The sequence below is a fragment of the Protopterus annectens genome, chromosome 9.part0 (genome assembly GCF_019279795.1).
Source record: "Protopterus annectens isolate FY-2018-M chromosome 9.part0, PAN1.0, whole genome shotgun sequence".
NCBI classification, from domain to species: Eukaryota; Metazoa; Chordata; order Ceratodontiformes; family Protopteridae; genus Protopterus; species Protopterus annectens.
Genome location: NC_056743.1, coordinates 592,205,468 through 592,223,103, shown reverse-complemented (window position 1 = coordinate 592,223,103; position 17,636 = coordinate 592,205,468). Strand labels below are relative to the sequence as shown.

General features: G+C 43.0%; 1 protein-coding gene across 4 annotated transcripts in view; it reads left to right on the top strand.

The window, feature by feature from the left end:
- Window positions 1-17,636, top strand: part of PPP2R2A (protein phosphatase 2 regulatory subunit Balpha) — a 1,574,838-nt gene that overhangs the window by 414,734 nt on the left and 1,142,468 nt on the right. For all 4 annotated transcript variants that reach the window (XM_044083139.1, XM_044083140.1, XM_044083138.1 and 1 more), the window contains exon 2: window positions 2,435-2,509. In XM_044083139.1, the coding sequence (XP_043939074.1) occupies window positions 2,435-2,509 (75 nt within the window). The remainder of the gene's footprint in view (window positions 1-2,434; window positions 2,510-17,636) is intronic.

The window sequence follows — 17,636 nt, the reverse complement described above, 5'->3', positions numbered from 1 at the left end:
TGTCATGAGACTGTAATGTACTTTTAAACATGACTGCTCTTTTTTTTTCCTATTAGTTTAAAGGTTGTTTAAAGTAACTGAAAATGATTTTTCTGTGGATAAGTTCTCTTTCTTCTTCTTTCTGGGGCTGGCATAGTGTTTTAAAAGTGCTTTTTACTTTGTTTGTCTGGAGGATAAATATTTTTACCAGCATTTACTGCTAGTTTTCCCTGGGAAAGCATCACCATTTTCATCTTGACCACATGGAACAAGCTGTCTGTCCTATGGTCAGTCCTTCCAGCCACTAAAAGAAAAAGTTAAGAAAATAACCTCTGCCACCACAGCAGGCAATCAGTTTGCCTCAGCTGCAGGTGAGAAAGTCTGTTGTGGCCGTTTACTGTACCTCAGACCACTTATCCTTTACCCCAGATCCCTCTGGTGTAGCAGCTACAGCCATTATGGACCAGGGATTAGCCACCTTTCCTGTGTCTGTTGGGGCTCCAGCAGGGAATGCTTCCCTGTTTTGTCAGAAGTTGTTCCAGTCACTATGGAAGCCACTGCCACTAATAACACTGTTGACCCCATTTTTCCTGTCTAAATGAAGTGGAAAACAAAGCCCGTTTCTCCTCTGATGCCTCATTCTCAGATTTCTTGGAGAGGATTAGCTTACTTGTTCTGGCTCTTATCTTTCTTGTAAGGTAGCTTCTTGGAAAAGAAAGGGGGATACTTCCTTTCCTGAAGAAATTCAAGATTCAGAATCTGGGTAGGAGGACAAATGGACAATATACATTGCCGATTCTTCCTTTGGAAGTTTCTTTCTGTGCAAGTCTCTTTCAGTGGGATAACACTTAAGATTTCTGAGTCCCTCAGGAAATGCTATGAGCTGTTAAAGAATGAATTTCCAAAACCTCCACCCATTCTTCCAGTTTTGTCTACCTTGGGGGAGTGTATGTTTTACTGCCAGCAATTTTCCTGATGGTCAGCCAGCTGCTGCTGCTAAGGCAGATAGCATGTATAAAGTTCCCTCAGTCTTTGAAGTTTTTATATACTCTTCTCAAACCTGATCAACCAGCTGTAGCTTTAGTTTATCCTACTACTCCTAAATACTTGGTTAATTAAAATCCTATTTCTAGTAAAGATAAGATTTTTGTTAAATATGGGAAAAAAGTGTTTACTTCTGCAACTTTTATTTTCATAATTTTGAATTGTCAGACTCGTATATATTAAGGTTTGTTCTACGTAATTATCTAAGTATGAGGAATGTTTTGTCTGCAGTTTCTTCCTGTGAGGAAAAATCTGCTTTAAATGTAATTTCTTCCATTATTCAAGTCACTATTTATTTTACACAGTGTGTGTTTAACTCGGATGCTTCAAGGGCTGTGGGGGTTTGCATGTCTGCGTTCTCAGAACCTCCCAGATGATAGAAATGAAACTTTTAGTTTTATAAGGGACATCCGCAGGCAACTCATATTCTGCATTACCATGGCAAAAGACTAGTAATCTTACCTTCAAAGGAAATGAACCAACAACCAGTGTGAAAATGTACAATGCCCCCATGGATTATCTCATGCCATCCAGTTTTGTTGTTCTCACCATGGAAGGTCCTTTTCTCTGAAGGTCAAAGTTCACTATTCCAGAGCTTTTGCTACTTCTAAAGCTTTTTGGGAAATGGTGGACTTGTAGATAGCAGTGTAGTCATCTGTATACATCTTCAACAAACATTGCAACATAGATTCCATCTCCAGGGTTGGAGTTGCATTTGCACGGACTCTTCTTCAAGGGCTGCTGGTCTCTGACATTTTTCTCTTTTTCCTAGCTGTCTAAGCTTTGGTAATCAGCCTATGTAGCTTAAGCTACCACAACACTGATCTTTTGTGACCTGAGTACAGTTCTGTAAGCAAACTTAAACCTTAACAGTAGATGTTCAAGTAGGTCACTGTTGTATTACTAACATGGTCTCTTTCCTTCTCTTTTGTTGTCTTTTTGTTCTCCTACTGCATCTTATCATTTAATAGTTTGTTCTCCTACTGCATCTCCTCCGTCAGTCTGTCTTTTGAACAGGGTGCAGCTCCAGCTTTTCTCCTATCCCACAAGTATCCATATTTTGTCTGTGTGTGGCAAGAAATGTTTGCTTTGATACCAGCATGTACATAATGCTCCCATGGACATATGGTGCAGATGGAAGGCAACATAAAGCATTTGTATACTGGATGGATGTACTTTCCTTGGTTAGGGTATGTTCCAAATAGCTTAGGCTTCTGCAATGGTGATCTTTTCGAACCTCTATTGTTATGGTAAGAACAGTAGCAAAACTGTATGTTGTTTCAGTATTCTATATTTGTAAAAAATGTTTTAAAATGTGTACTGTCCTTTTGTTTTTAGAATAGTTTTGATTGGAAAAAATTGTGAAAATCCTATGCATAATGCTTTACTAAGTTTTTGCTTTTATGTCTAGGAGCTGGAGGAGGGAATGATGTTCAATGGTGTTTCTCGCAGGTTAAAGGAGCAATAGATGACGATGTAGCAGAAGGTAAGAGAGCTTCTTGTGTGGTCCGTTTGATTTGCTCTGAATGAATGGGCTCTTTCTTTGATATCATTTACAAAGATGCTTAAAAGAATGTCACTGTATTTGTTCATCTCAATCTCTTGAAATTTGTAGAATCGGGGTTAACTGAGCTTTTAATGCATAATGTGATCATGTTTACAGGTATATTTTTAAACTCCTAGAAACAATCAAGAACACAGTAATATTGCAAATGAGGCAGAAAGTTGCAGTACATGAGCTTACCTGTGTTTATGTACTAGTTTTTGAATGATTTTATTGCCATTTAGATATGTGTAGCTCTGTCAAGGCATCAGCCTGTAAAATGCAGCACACAGAGTTAGCCTATACCAGGTGTCAGTGTAAAATATGTTCAGGGTCATGTACAATTAACGTTTATACCTTTGTTTTAAAAGAAACATTTTATGTTTCACTGAAAGAGTATTTGTGGATAAGGAATCTTTCTGTTTTTGCATTGAAAAGTATGATTACTTCTACACTAGTGTAATGTTCTTGAATTCACTGTAAATGATGGAACTGCCTTTGTCATCTTCTGCCTATTCAGAGATATAAAACTGTGTACTTACTTTCAAGGTAGCATTGTTGTTTGTGTGCTAAGTGGAAGATCAAATCAGACCTTTGAAACAGCAGTGGAGCATGTAAGTGGTAGTACAGATATAGAATGTTGGTTTCTGGGCCAAGAAACTAACTAATGAAGCGGTGCTTAAAAATGACAGGATAATGTATTTTACTCATTTGCAAACAAATTCAGTGGTACTAATAGTGCATCCAGGATTTGTTTTGTTTTTTTTAAAACTGTAGTGTAATAAAAGAGATGCCTAGCTGTACATTTATTTGATGGCAGAAATAAATAGTTTAAGCATGTTTTTAAATGAATAACATTCTACTTTCTCTCCATCTCTAGTTTCTCTACCTTTGCTATGCACTTTTTTGAATTTTTCTGTGGAAACCCTGTCTGTCATGCATTCCAGTAGCACAGTTCATGGGTTTGCAACCCTCAACTTCAAGTAATATTTTCTCGGATCCAGGCCTAGTTGGCTCTTAATGTGCAGCTTGTGCTATCCAGATTTGTTTCCTTTCAAGTCTCCGTAGCCTCTACATTATCTTGTGTGAAGAGACCCGTCTCTTGTTTTCTCTGGTCATATTTCCCTTCCATCACAGACCCCCTTGTATTGTTTTTTCTCCTGACCCTCTCTTCACCAGCTTGATTTCCCTGTTCCTGTATGACCTCCAGAAACGCCTGGACTACCTCTGGTGTGGTTTGTGCAGGGTTTGGTAGCGCAGGGGCAGTGCTGCATTGCTTCTGGATAAAGTCCCATTGAGTCTGTACCACATCATTCTATTTGCTGCTGCCTGAGTATTCTTACTCTGCTTGTGACAGTTCAGTCTAGGTGGGATAAACCTTTTCTGTTGGGAGCCATTCTAGTTACCTGGCTGATGCATAGTTTTATTGGTAAGTACTAGACTAGCTGCCCCTTGAGGGCCGTTGTAACTATCCTGTTTAGTTGGAGATTGGCCTTATCCATCTCATGGTCAGTAATTATTTATTACTCCTAATGAGAGTAACTGTGATCATACTGTAGATAATTTGACAGGACATGCATGCGATAAATCATTTAGGAGCTGCCTCGGTCCATTAGTAGTACAGGGGGCAGTCCTGGGGTAAAGTTTCTGTTTCCCATCCATAGATCCAAGTTGCACTTGAATATGGGCAGGGATGAACTTTGTTTTATGTGAATGGGGAGTCTGATCTAGAGCAGCTGTATCCTCTGTGAGATATACCTTTCCCTCCAAACCATTATGTTGATGTTGCAGAAGAGGTTTAGATCCATAGCACGAGTATTTCTGAAGCCATTTGACGTGCTGATATGCATTCATTCCATCAGTGTTGGTCGTATGATGCCTTGTATGCCAGGCACAGGTCAACTCTTACCAGTTTGCATGATACTGTTTAGTGACAGGACTTTGAGTTAGTCCATGTAGGACATGTTGTTTAGGCCTTGTATCTTTTTAGTAAGGTACTTCTATGGGTGCTCCAGTTGCTGCATGTGTCTGGAGAGGTACTTATTAAAGGGGGGAATTACAGCTAGTGGTTTGGCCTACTGAGGGCTTAGTAAAGGGGCACAGTGACATCCCTAGCTCTAGACACAATCCCTTTGTTTTATAAGTTGTACAGTATAGAAGGACTTTCTTAAAACAACAGACGTGTTGGTCAAAATTTAGGTCACTGTCCACATAAATTCCCAAGTTCTGAACAACTGGGTTCTTTCTCAGAAGCAGATTGTTAAAGTGGTACTTTCCTTGGATAGATAACTTCCCAACGGATACAGTAATGCCTTATTTTTCCATTTAGTTTCAATCCATGAATTTGGCATCTGTTATTTGGGACAAACCTTCCTGCAGGTTGGTAAAGTAGTTATTCGGGGATTCAGTGACTGCTCCTAGCTTGCAGTCATCTGCAAACAATAGAAAAGTAAAAACTTTAGAAAAGTAGACATCATACAGGAGAGGTCCCAGCACAGAGCCTTGGGAGACTCCACTGGTGACTGGTCTCTTTGTGGAGGTAACTTTCTCCTGTTTTGATTTCCTATGTCCTTTGTTAACGAATTGGCAGTGCAACAAGTTACCTAGTGGTTTATTCCTACTTTATTTAGCTATTATGTAAATAGGTTTGGTCAGGTCGAGGTTTACAGTGTGTACTATTTTGCCTTTATTCATTGCTTTGGTGACCTTTGCAAAAAAATCCAACATTTTGAGTGAGCTTGACAAATCCAAACTGAGACAGGTTCAATGTTTGGAGGTTCCTTATGACCTAATTGATAAGTTCCTTGACAAGTCTTTCCATGGCTTTGCATATGAGGCTGGTCAGACGTATGGGTCTGTAATTACTTGGGTCTGTGGAAGGCTCTTCCTTAAGTAGCGGAATTACTGCAGCTGTTCTCCATTCACTTGGTACAAAAGCTGTCTGAAGGCTGAAAATGAACAGTGTTTTTCGGTGTGTGGCTAAATCATGCTTGTTATTTAAGATGCTTCCAGGGATATTGTTAGCACTAACTGATGCAATTTTATTAGCTTTTGATAGCACTTTTAGGACTTGGTCTTGTGTGATAGCTGGAGGCAAGCCAGTTTCAGATACATCGTGAAGGACAGACAGAGGGAAGAGAGGGTAAAGTAACTTTACTTGAATTTACTTTAGCTGAATTTATTGGCCAGTAGGTTTGCTATATCTTCATCGTCGGAGCTTAGTACATTGCTGCTTTGTGTTTTTGAGATTGTGAATGTAACTGAGAGATGTGTTGTGATTTGTCTTTGGGTTTGGTAGCTATTTTAGCCTATGCTTTGCTGTGTTTCATTAAGCTTTCCTGAGTTTTGTTTTTGTGACAAAGGCTCTAACATTTTGGGTATTACTCTCTTTACTTTTCGTCAGAATTCTTTTCCTTTTATTATAAAGCTTGTTGATGTTATGGTTCCACCATATGAGTTTGTTTCTGGGGTTTGGCCTGCATATATTCATGATAGGTACAGCTGCATCTATTGCAGCTGTTTACTTGCTGGTATAGTGCGGTGGTGTAAATTTCTGCATAATCAGTGGTGTTAACTGGGTTTGGCATAGATTTGAAGTTTGCCAATGTATAACAGAAGAGTAAACGAAAAAACAAGAACGTCTGAAAAGTAGATAGGTAGTGATGGGTGCCTCCAAAACCACACAGCAAACGCAACAAAGTCTTGAATTTAAAATTGGATCCAAGTAAATAAAAATCCAAAACTTTTTTATACAAACAAGTGAGCGCTTTTGTTTATTAAAATATAAACTTCATCAGACAACTGAATAAAAACCTTGCAAGGTTTAAATAATACACTCTTGCATTATTGGATAAAAAAAATTAAGTAAAAATCATGACATCATCACCAAATGTTTAACCCTTCTGTCCCCAGAAAAAACAACAAATTATACATTGGTTTAAAATGTGTATGTATATACACTCATATGCTCGATAGTGATTTGAACTTTCATAGATAACTAAACTTTAATCACTTATCTACGATTTTATGTCTTTCTAAAGCCTTGAGGTTTAACACAGGTGTGATAGAGGTGATCTCATTAATGCCTGGCCACTTATGTGCTCTTAGCAAAATTTGCCACCTCAATTCTTTTAGTTCTAAATAGAGGCTCCATGGTCTCCTGTCATCCATGTCAACATGATCAATGGCCATGAAAGAGAAATCATGGTCTCTATTTGTGCTAATGTGCCTAGCCAAGGCATTATTAGAATTGTTCTTCCTAATGGCGTACATATGCTCATAAATCCTCTGGCTGAATTTCCTTTCTGTTTTACCTGTATAAAACACAGGACATAGGTTATACTCAGCCTAATAATGCCTTGGCACTCTTCTTTGCTTGGCCTGGTAAGAGGCAAATCTGTATGTCTTACAATAGAGTCTCCTGTAACAAGAATGTGTGTTGGTCATTGCCTACCTTATGGACTCTGCATCTGTGACTTTGGCATGCCTTGTGTTACTTGAGGAGGTTGGCTTAACTTGCTGTGTGTGTTTTGGAGGCCTTTGAGGTTTACACAAGTTGACCTTTATTACCTCGGCATAAAATGGATTTTTGTGAATTGTGATGACATTGAAGATGTGTTATGTACTGCTGAAGATTTTGTTGTCTGAGTAGTGTGTGTAAAATTTTTGTCTCAAAGGATGATGTGTATATGTATGTGCAACTCGCACACCATTATGCAGTCTGAGTATTAGATGGTTGTCAGCCAGCATGAGACCATTCCTTTATTGTCTTAAGATAACTATCTCAATCTGGCTGGCTAGAAAAGTAGGGGTGCACTGTTTCATGACACTGACAGGAATGCCTCTGTGGGCAGGGATAAGTAACTGCCTGCAGTTCGGCTTTAGGATAATGTTTGGGTGGACTTGCTACTGAGTACTTAAAGTTCAGTACAAAACAACTAGCCTGGAAACCACTTTCTGCCACCCGCAAGAACCAGTAAATTAATTATAGTAAAAAAAATCACTTATTTTAATGCTAAAACCAGTGCAAGCAATATTAAGCAATTTCATTTAAATGTTTTTTAGCCAGCTGAATAGTTTAAGGGTAGAGACTTTGCAAAATGACACTTAAGTGCTTATTGCCAACAGCTAGTAAATAGGGAGAGGGAGGGAATTATGTAGTTGCCTGCCTCTTGTGATAATGAGAACAAATGCACTTGGTTTAAGAACACAACTGCAGCAGAGTATGCAGGAAGGGAAAAACAGTTGCACCCTTAGCTCTGAGCCGACTGCTTTGAAATTGCCTTAATGCAAAGGCTAGTCCTAAACTTGCTTGCAATACACTCAGTACATAAGAATGAAACTAGTGATCTGATGTTGTCACTGTCATTCTTCCTCATCCTGTAGGTCTCTGATTTGACCTTCAGATCCCACTCAGCCGCTTTCCAAGCAGAAAAGTTGAAGCTTGAGCTCCTCCCATCCTACCCATAATGCCTCATTTCCCCAGTCTACCTCAGATCTCGTTTGCTGCTTGTAGAGTAAGCTTCGAGGTTTAGTCGCTCCAGAGCTCCTCCAGTATTTCTGAGTGATTCTCTATTCAGAGTGTGTGTTTAGCTAACATTTAGTTTCTTATTGGTATTTTTTTCCTACCCTGACTCTTGCTATCTTAGTTTTCCTTTCTTTTTAGGTGAGTTAATCAGGTTTCTGTGTGACTTAACACTTCCTGCCTTCTCTGGTTGTCTGACTTTACTTTCGCTCCAAAAAAAAAATTTGTTTCTTCTTTCTTAGTCATGATGGCAGAGCCAAAGTCAAATCCTGAAATGAACAAACCGTTAGGGTTCAAGAAATGCACTTCCTGTAGGCACAAGATCCTCCTGCCTGATGCCTGCATGGAGTGCGTGTACTGTCTGGGACCTCCTCATCTGCATAGCTCCTGGTCTGTATTCAGCTTTTCATTTACATGCTGTGGCGGATTGGAGGAATAAGCTGATTCTTAAGGGCTTGCTTCCTTCTAAGTCAGGGGCTCAGCCCCCCTCCAAGAAGCATAAGGATACCTGGGAAACCAGGAAATGTTCCCTGGATAGGTCATCTTCTGTGTTGGAGCCTGTCAAAAAAGGCACAATGTCCTTGGATCCGACTTCTTCGGGGCTAACTGTGTCATCTCCACCTTGTCCTCTTCCACCTTGGGCTCCACTCGCCAGTTCGGAGCACAGTACATCGGTGCAGAGGTCTTCCCACAGGGAGATATCTTCTAAGAAACCATTGAGACCACCTTCTGCTGATTCTTCCACCAGGTCCTCTTGTAGTTTTTCGTAGAATGATGTTGATAGACTGAGGCAGATTCTTCAGGCACAGATTCAGATAGAGGTTTTGACAGCTCCTTCCCCCACCTGATCCATGAGCAGAATTTCCCCATTCCTCCCTGTTGCTCGGTCTCCGATCCAGCCTTTGGTTTCAGAGATTGCTGGTGCATTGGTCCCAAGGGCTGGGACGTTGAAGCTGATAATAGTGATCACTTCGTCTCTGGCCTCCCCAAAGAGTTGGGCTCTGACCAAGTCTGTTCCTAGAGTGTCTCTGAGCCATAGTCTATATGTTGAGTCGGGGGGGGGGGGTGGGCTTACGTTGACTCCAAAGTTTTTGGAACCATTGCTTCCCCTAAGCGCCTCTGTGTTTTGACAGCTCGGCTCCAACTCCCCCTTTGGAGAGGAGAGTTTTGGGTACTCTAGAGGCATCCATTCTATTGGCTTTGACTACCCGAGCATCGTCCCTCTGGTGCCAGAGTCCCTTTGCATTCAAAGGAGAGCCTCTGTGCTTTCTGTCTCGGCACTGCTCCCTGTCCCCACTGATCCTGTGTCTGAGGCCTCTCAAGTACCATGGGGACAGCCGGCCCTGGGAAACCTCCAGTCCATTCCTTCAGTGGAACCCAGTTTTCTTCCAACACCTCCCCGGAGAATCCCACCGAGGAGATTCCTTGGAAGAGATGGTGTAAAAAGAGGCACTTGGATTCCTTGCAGGAATCCCTCACTACTGACACTGCTTTTGAGGAAGGGGAGGGGTCCCCAAGATCTCCACCTGAGGATGTCTCCTTTGTAGGCAACCTAGAGTTACTCCACCAAAGAGGTGGTTGGCTTCCCCCAAAACCCCACCCCAGAGGAAACCGTGCTGTTGGAGACTTTTGGTTCTGGGCCATCTACATCCTGCATAATCTCCCCTGCAGATGCTCTCATTGACCTTGTATTTACCAGGGCATGGAAGGAACCGGCCACTGTGGAGCCCATTCCGAAGAAGGCCGAAAAAAATTCTGAGTGCACATAGTGATAGAACACATTGGAATAAAGGGATTTCGGTAGATGATTTTGGTGATTGTGGCAGCCACCAAGAAGGAGATGGCTCAGGAAAGCTAATCTATCCATCCCCCTAACAGGAAGTCTAAGACTATGGACTAACTTGGCAAAAGAGTTTACACTTCGGCCACTTTCACCTTACGAGCTTTGAACTACTTATTCCATTTCACTAAACTACATTGAGACCTTGTCAAACAACTCTCTAGTTCTGTCCCAGAGTCCATGTCTGCTGAAGATCAGAAGACCTTTTCTTCCAGAATGGCCACTATTCAATTGATATTGAATGTGTCGAAGAGGTGGATTTTCCCATGCTGGGGAAGGCGCCTGGTTCTGGCATTACCATTAGGTGCCATGCTTGGATGCGTCTTTGTGGAACCTTTCAAGGCTCATTCGTCCATGCCCTTTTCGACGGATCATCCTTGTTCAGCCCAACAATCAGAGACGCACTCCTAGAATGGGAAAGATGGGAAGACCTTGTCTGCCATCAAAATCCGTTTTTCTACCCCACACAGGTCTTTCTCCCAGGAACCAGCGTGGGGGGAAACTAATCGTGGCTCAAGAAATCTCAAGGTCCTTTTCAGGATGCTCAGGGAGACCTTTCCCTCAGAGGCGGGGGGGGGGGTAACAGAATGGAAGATGATGCCCATGTGGCAGAGGCGGTCCGCAGAACTTGGGGTCTTGAGATTCCTCCTTGGACAGACCCTTATGGCACTCCTGAATGGTGGTCCAACTGCCCTCCTCTGGAGGTAGTTGGGGCACTTCTCCTTATGCCCACAAGCCTGGACCAGCCATCACAAACAATCAGTGGGTGTTAAGAATCATACCCAGAGAATACTTTATTCCCTTTTCAGAAAACCCCAAACCAAAGTCTAACCTCTGCTATGTTCCACCCAATGAGAGGGGAGAAGGCAGCTCAAGGAATTGCAAAAATGCTGCAAAAGCGTAATCAGCGAGGTCTTTTCCAACTAGATAGACTCGAGCATCTACTCGAGATTCTTTTTAGTACCCAAAAGGACAGGGGACCCAAGGTCGATCCTGGACCTGACATCACTGAACAAATCCGTAAGGAATTCAAGATTCAGGATGGCCATGGTCCAGTCTATTCTACCTCTCTTGAGAATGGATGACTAGATGTGCTCTATAGACCTGAAGGATGCGTACTACCACATCAGAGTGGACAGGCGCTCCAGGTCGTATCTTTATTTCAGGCTGGGAGCCAGCCATTATTAATTCAGATTGCTTCCCTTCGGTCTCACCACAGGTCCCAGGGTGTTCACCAAATGCATAGTGGTTGTAGCAGAGCATCACAGGCTGCAGGGATTCCATGTGATGTTCTTCATTCCACATTGCTGCAGTCCTAACCATTGGGTGTAGTCCGCTGTCCAGTCGGCCCGAATACCAAAGTATATGGCTGACGTCGGTCAAGGCGCATTAGACTGATGTCAGGACGTCAGGGTACTAATGCGCATGACCGACGTCATATCCTCAGTCTTTTTTGCCGCATGGTCCGATGCAGAAGCAGTTTTGCGAGTGCAGGTTGGCGTTCTGAAATTTTCTGAAGTCGGAGTTTCAGACCGAATCAAAGTTGGCTAAGTACCCGTTGGGAACATTTTGGTTTTTCTTGCCTCAGTATTTAACCGGATGTCAGAAAAGTGAATAACTGTATTTCTTGTGGGAAACAGATACCTCATAGGGATTATCATACTTTGTGTATACCTTGCTTAGGGCCTGAGCACGACGTTGTTGGATGCCGCTCTTGTGCTAGATTTAACAAACGCACTATTAAGAGAAGGTTAGACTGTGCCAGGTTAGTGTTTGGGAAGCGTTGTAACTATAAAATGCCGTCGGATGCTCCGGCGCCCGCTTCGTCCAAAAAGCGCAAGGACAAAGCAGCTAAGCCTAGAGTTGAAGAACCGGCAGTCCCGGACGTCGGTTCTTTAGAAGGCTCAGTGGAGCCAGAGGTTTTGCCAGGAGTTTCTTTGGAGTCTCAGGCAGAGACTTTACTGTTACAGGATGTGCCCTCTCAGGAGGTAGGCCAGGCTGAGGGGGCTTCTCAGGTAGCTGTTCTTCCCTCTATTCCTAAGGTGGTTAGAGCCTCTCCTTCTGTTTCCAAGACTTCTTTGAGAGGTAGGCCAAGTTTAGCTTCAGTGGGGGCTTCTCCTAGCACTTCAGGTTCTGTGCCTAAGAAACATATGCTTAAAATGGCAGAGGATTTGATTACTATGATTAGAGGTTCTATGCCCCCTCCTGATAAGAGGCCTAGGGTGGAGCCTGAGTTTGAGAGTTTTGAACAGTGTTCTGAGGCTTCTGAGTCTTCGGTTGAAGACGTGCAGGAGTATCCTCCTTATTCTGATTCTGATGTGGATGATTCCACTCCTTCAGCTTCTCCTCCTGAGGATTTCTCATTTTCAGAGACTCTGCATTCCATGAGGGAGCATTTTAAATGGGAAGGCCAAGATTTCTCTGATTCCAGGAAGAGGCTTAGGGAATTCTTGTTTTACCCCAGCATAGGCCCTTAGCTATACCTCCTGTGTTGAATGTGGTGGAAGATGTGTTTGCAGAGGCTTCCCTGAACCCTGATTCTTTGCCTCCTGCCCCTGTTAAACCTGATAGGTACTATAGGGTGCCTGAAGCTCATAAGTATCTTCTTAAGAGTCCTAGGGCAGACCCGGAAACTGTTTCTCAGGGGCCTAAAGGTGTTAAGGCCTCTGTTGTTAAAAATCCTGTTCCCACTGATAAAGAGGCAAGGGCTTTGGATAGATGGGGAAAGAAAGTGTATACTTCTTCCACTTTAGCCATGAGGCGTTGAATTGTCAGTTTCACATGCTAAAATATCAAAATTATCTCCTTACACAATTGAAATCTAAGGTGGATGCTCTGGCGGAAGGTATTGAATGTAAAGAGTTGCATGATTTAGTTCATGTGTCTGAACAAGTGGGTAAGCATTCTTTGCAATGTGGTTTTGATGCTGTGCAGGCCTCCTCGAGGGTGGCTGCCACTGGTTCTGTTCTTCGCAGGCACGCCTGGTTGAGGGATCAGAATTTAGCTGAGCATGTTAAGACAAGGATTTTAGATGCTCCTTTACAGTCTGATGTGTTGTTTGGTTCGCCTGTGGAAGCAGTTTTAAAGAAAATGGAGGACAAGGCTAAGTCTATGCAGACTGTTAAAGATTTTTTGCAGGTGCAACCTCCAAAGTTTAGCCGAAATTGGCCTACTAAGGGATGGACATATCCTGCTTATGATTCCCAGTCTAGGGGTAGGTCTAGACGGGTAGGGGCAGAGCTCAAGGTTCTTTTAGGCCTAGAACAGGAGTTCTCCTGCTCAGACTTCTGGTGAGGGCAGGGGTCAGTCCTTTCGTAAACAGACCCAATGACCTGCCTTTTCAGGTGCCAGTACCTTCTCGGCTGGGAGCTCCTTTGGGAGGAAGGCTGTCTCTTTTCAAAGAAAATTGGGATTTAATTACTCAAGACAGATGGGTTTTGGATATCATTCACCACGGTTACAGGTTTTATTTCCATACCTTGCCCCCTTTCAAAGGCATGCCAGACGTTCCTCCTCCACAAAGAAAAGAGGCTCACAAGCAAATTTCTCTGTTACTCCAAATAGGGGCCATTCAGCCAGTCCCTGTACCAGAAAGAGGCCTAGGATTTTATTCTCGCCTGTTCCTAGTACCAAAGAAGGGGAACACATGGAGACCAATTTTGGATTTATCTATCCTCAACACTTATCTGGACATTCCCAAGTTCAAAATGTTGACGTTACAACAGCTTTTACCTCTGCTGGGCAAAGATCACTGGATGGTAACTTTAGATCTCAAGGAAGCTTACCTTCATGTGCCTATAAGACTAAGTTGCAGAAAGTATCTGCGTTTCGAGCTGGAAATTCTCATTATCAGTTCTCTGCATTGCCCTTTGGCTTATCTACTGCCCAGAGTATTCACAAAGGTTCTGGCTCCAGTGATAGCTTACTTCAGGCTAAAAGGAATTCAAATCTATCCTTACTTGGACGACTGCCTGATTCTGGCTCAAGAAAAGGAAGACCTTCTACAGCATTTGGAATATGTCATAGCAGTGCTAAGATGCCTAGGGTATTCTGTGAACGAAATAAAGTCCAGTCTAGTACCCTCTCAAGACATGTGCTTTCTGGGTGTGAGACTGAATACAGCAGCCCAGATGGCCTTTTTAACCCCGGACAAACAAAAGAATCTTTCCAGTTATTTCCACCAACTATCTCTTCAGTCCGGGCTGACTGCAAGGACAGTCCTTCAAGCCTTAGGGTTCATGGCATCTTGTATTCTGGTGCTTCCCAATGCCAAACTGCATATGAGGAAGCTGCAATGGTATCTCAAAAATGTATGGACACAGCACTGCCAGAATTTGGACACTGTCATTCAAATAATACCTTGCATCCAAAAAGAATTTTTGTGGTGGGCTCAGGAATGTCACCTAAACAAGGGACTCTCTGTGACCCGGCCAGAGGCGAGTCAGATTTTAACGACAGATGCCTCGGACATTGCTTGGGGAGCTCATCTAAATGGAAAGTGGATACAAGACAAGTGGCCTGCCAGACTACTGCATCTACATATCAACATGAAGGAGATGTTAGCAGTCCAGTTTGCATTAATGGCTTTCAAGGAGTTGCTGCTTCCGGGACAGGTGTTGATTCTAACAGACAACACAACTGTCATGTGGTACATCAACAAACAAGGGGGAACACATTCTTATCCTCTATGCAGGCAAGCAATGATTTTATGGGAGTCTGCGCTCAGCTTGCAACTAACTCTTCAGGCAAGGTTTCTGCCGGGAGCACAGAACTCCTTAGCAGATGTGTTAAGCAGACAAATCATGGATCCCTACGAGTGGAAACTGGATCTTCATGTATTTCAGAAATTGACAGTGTCATGGGGAACTCCAGACATAGATCTGTTCACTTCTCCACTAAACCACCAGCTGCCAAAGTTTTGCACAAAGGGGTTTCATCACACAGCTTGGAAAGTGGATGCTCTTTCTTTCAGTTGGAAAAATCTTCATGTGTATGCCTTTCCACCTCTGCCTCTTCTCCCAAAGGTGCTCCTAAAGGTCAGACAAGACAAGCCAAGGATGATTTTAATAGCTCCAGATTGGCCTCGGCAACACTGGTACCCACTACTAAGGAGTCTGGTAAGGAAGCCTCCATGGCCTTTACCTTTGATTCCACACCTGTTATCTCAGAAGGACGGTCACCTGCTCAATGTCAAACTTCACTCTCTTCATCTAACAGCCTGGCATATTCTGTTTTGAAACACAGCAGGTCTCAACTTCCTCAACAAGTTTTAAATGTGATTATGGAAGCCAGAAGACCTAGTACAAGGAAAGTGTAGGGAGAAAAATGGAAGAGATTTTTATTTTGGAGTGCAGCAAAGAATTTGGAGATTTCTGAGCCTAATTTGAGTGTGGCTCTTCAATATCTTACTGAGTTATTGGACAAAGGTTTGTCCTTCTCTTCCATTAAGATTCATGCTGCAGCAATTTCAGCTCACTATGATTGTGACCCACCATTGTTTTCGCATCCTTTGTTCAAGCAGTTTCTTAGAGGGGCAAAGAATATAAGACCCCCACGTAGAGCTCCTACTCCTGCTTGGGATCTCAATTTTGTGTTGGAAAAACTTACTCTACAACCTTTTGAGCCTGCGGCTACTGCTGAATTGAAATACTTGTCTTGGAAGACTGGTTTTTTGTTGGCTATTACTTCTGCAAGAAGGGTTTCTGAGTTGCAGGCCCTTATGGCAGTAGAGCCCTTTTTGATTTTCCATAAGGATAGGGTATCATTACGTACTAATCCTTCCTTTATGCCTAAGGTGGTTTCTAGTGTGGCTTTAAACCAAACTATTCATTTGCCTACTTTCTATGCAGATCCCCAAAATAAGGGAGAAAAGATTTTTGCACACTTTGGATGTACATAGGCAGTTACGTTATTATTTAAGCAGGACTAAGGATTTCAGGCAGTCTCAGCAGTTGTTTGTTTCTTTTGCTTTGAGTTCTCAGGGCAAGCCTGTGTCTAAGCAAACTATTTCTAAGTGGATTGGGTTTTGCATTTCATTTTGTTATTCCCATCATGGCAAGGAGATTCCAGCTGGGATTAGGCCTCATTCCACTAGGGCTACTGCCACTTCAACAGCATTTCTAAGGGGGGTGGCAACTAAGGATATTTTGGAGGCAGCTACTTGGAGTTCAGTGCATACTTTCTCTAAGCATTACCACCTTCCTCTCTACTCTAAATCTAGGGCTGGTTTTGCCACAGCTATTTTGCAAGGCATGTTGACAGCTCCTGCTTCCTTATGATTTGCCAGCCTCCCTTACCTCTGCTTTGGGATTCTACCCAATGGTTAGGACTGCAGCAATGTGGAATGAAGAACATAGTACAGTTTTGTACCTACCATAAATGTAGATGTTCGAGGATCCACATTGCTGCAGTCCAATTTACCCTCCCTCCTTCCCCTCTGTGTTTAGGGGTGGTGGTGTGGGTTAGGCTATATTCTTGTAAATTAGTATATATTGTATATATGTTTGGTGCAGGGTTTTTTGGTGTTTTTGGTTTGGGCCTTGTCTTTTTAGGGTCTTCTGACATCTGGGGCAAGAAAAGACTGAGGATATGACGTCGGTCATGCGCATTAGTACCCTGACGTCCTGACATCAGTCTAATGCGCCTTGACCAACGTCAGCCATATACTTTGGTATTCGGGCCGACTGGACAGCGGACTACACCCAATGGTTAGGACTGCAGCAATCTGGATCCTTGAACATCTACATTTATGGTAGGTACAAAACTGTACTTTTCCATGTCTGGATGACTGGCTGGTAACTGCTCCAACCAGGCATTTACTTGTTCAAGCCAGGGATTAACTTGCAGCTAGCTCCCGCTGTAAGCATAACGATCTGTACACAGAAACCCCAGCTGCAACCAGTACAAACCGTAGACTTTATGGGAGCACGTCTGGACATGACTTCAACATGGGCCTATCTCACACCAGACAGGATTACAAGTGTACGATCACATATCAAGCAGACTGTAGCTATCCCAGCTCCCGTGGCAAATCTGGTGTTCGGGCTTTGGGCTCTGTGGCAGCCACAGTAACTCTGTTACCAACAGCACGCCTACACATGAGAGTTTTGCACTGGACTTTAGCAGTCCAGTGGTCATTACACAAGCACATCTTACATTTTCGTATCAAATTTTCACTGGTATGCAGAGGCTCCTCCTTTGGTGCCTTAATTCCCCAGAGGTCATGCAGGGACGACCCTTTGTTCTTCCCTCTCCCAGATTGGGGGGGGGGGCATTTTCTCGGTCAAATGGTCCAAGGCACGTGGACCTCCAAGAGTCCAAATTGCATATTAATGCCCTGGTGATGAGAGCGGTCCTTCTAGCGTTGCAAGCTCTACACAGCTTTCTTCCTCTGGGAACAATTACAGTACAGTCGGACAATGTCAATGATCTGGTACATCAACAAACATGGGAAAACCAGATCTCACCCGTTGTGTCTAGAAGCAATGAGGATGTGGCAGTTGGTGAGCTCTGCTTTGTTCCTACAGCCAAGCACATTCTGGGAAAGTCTAACACCCTTTGTTTTGAAAGTAGGGGAAAAAAACAAGAAGACTAACAGACTGATTTACATTATTTTCTGTAGCTACTTTAAACAAGAAAGATGGATTGGTATGCAGTTACTCTAGCTTTGTGAAAAATTAGATAAGGGGGTTTAGAGGAAAGGACTT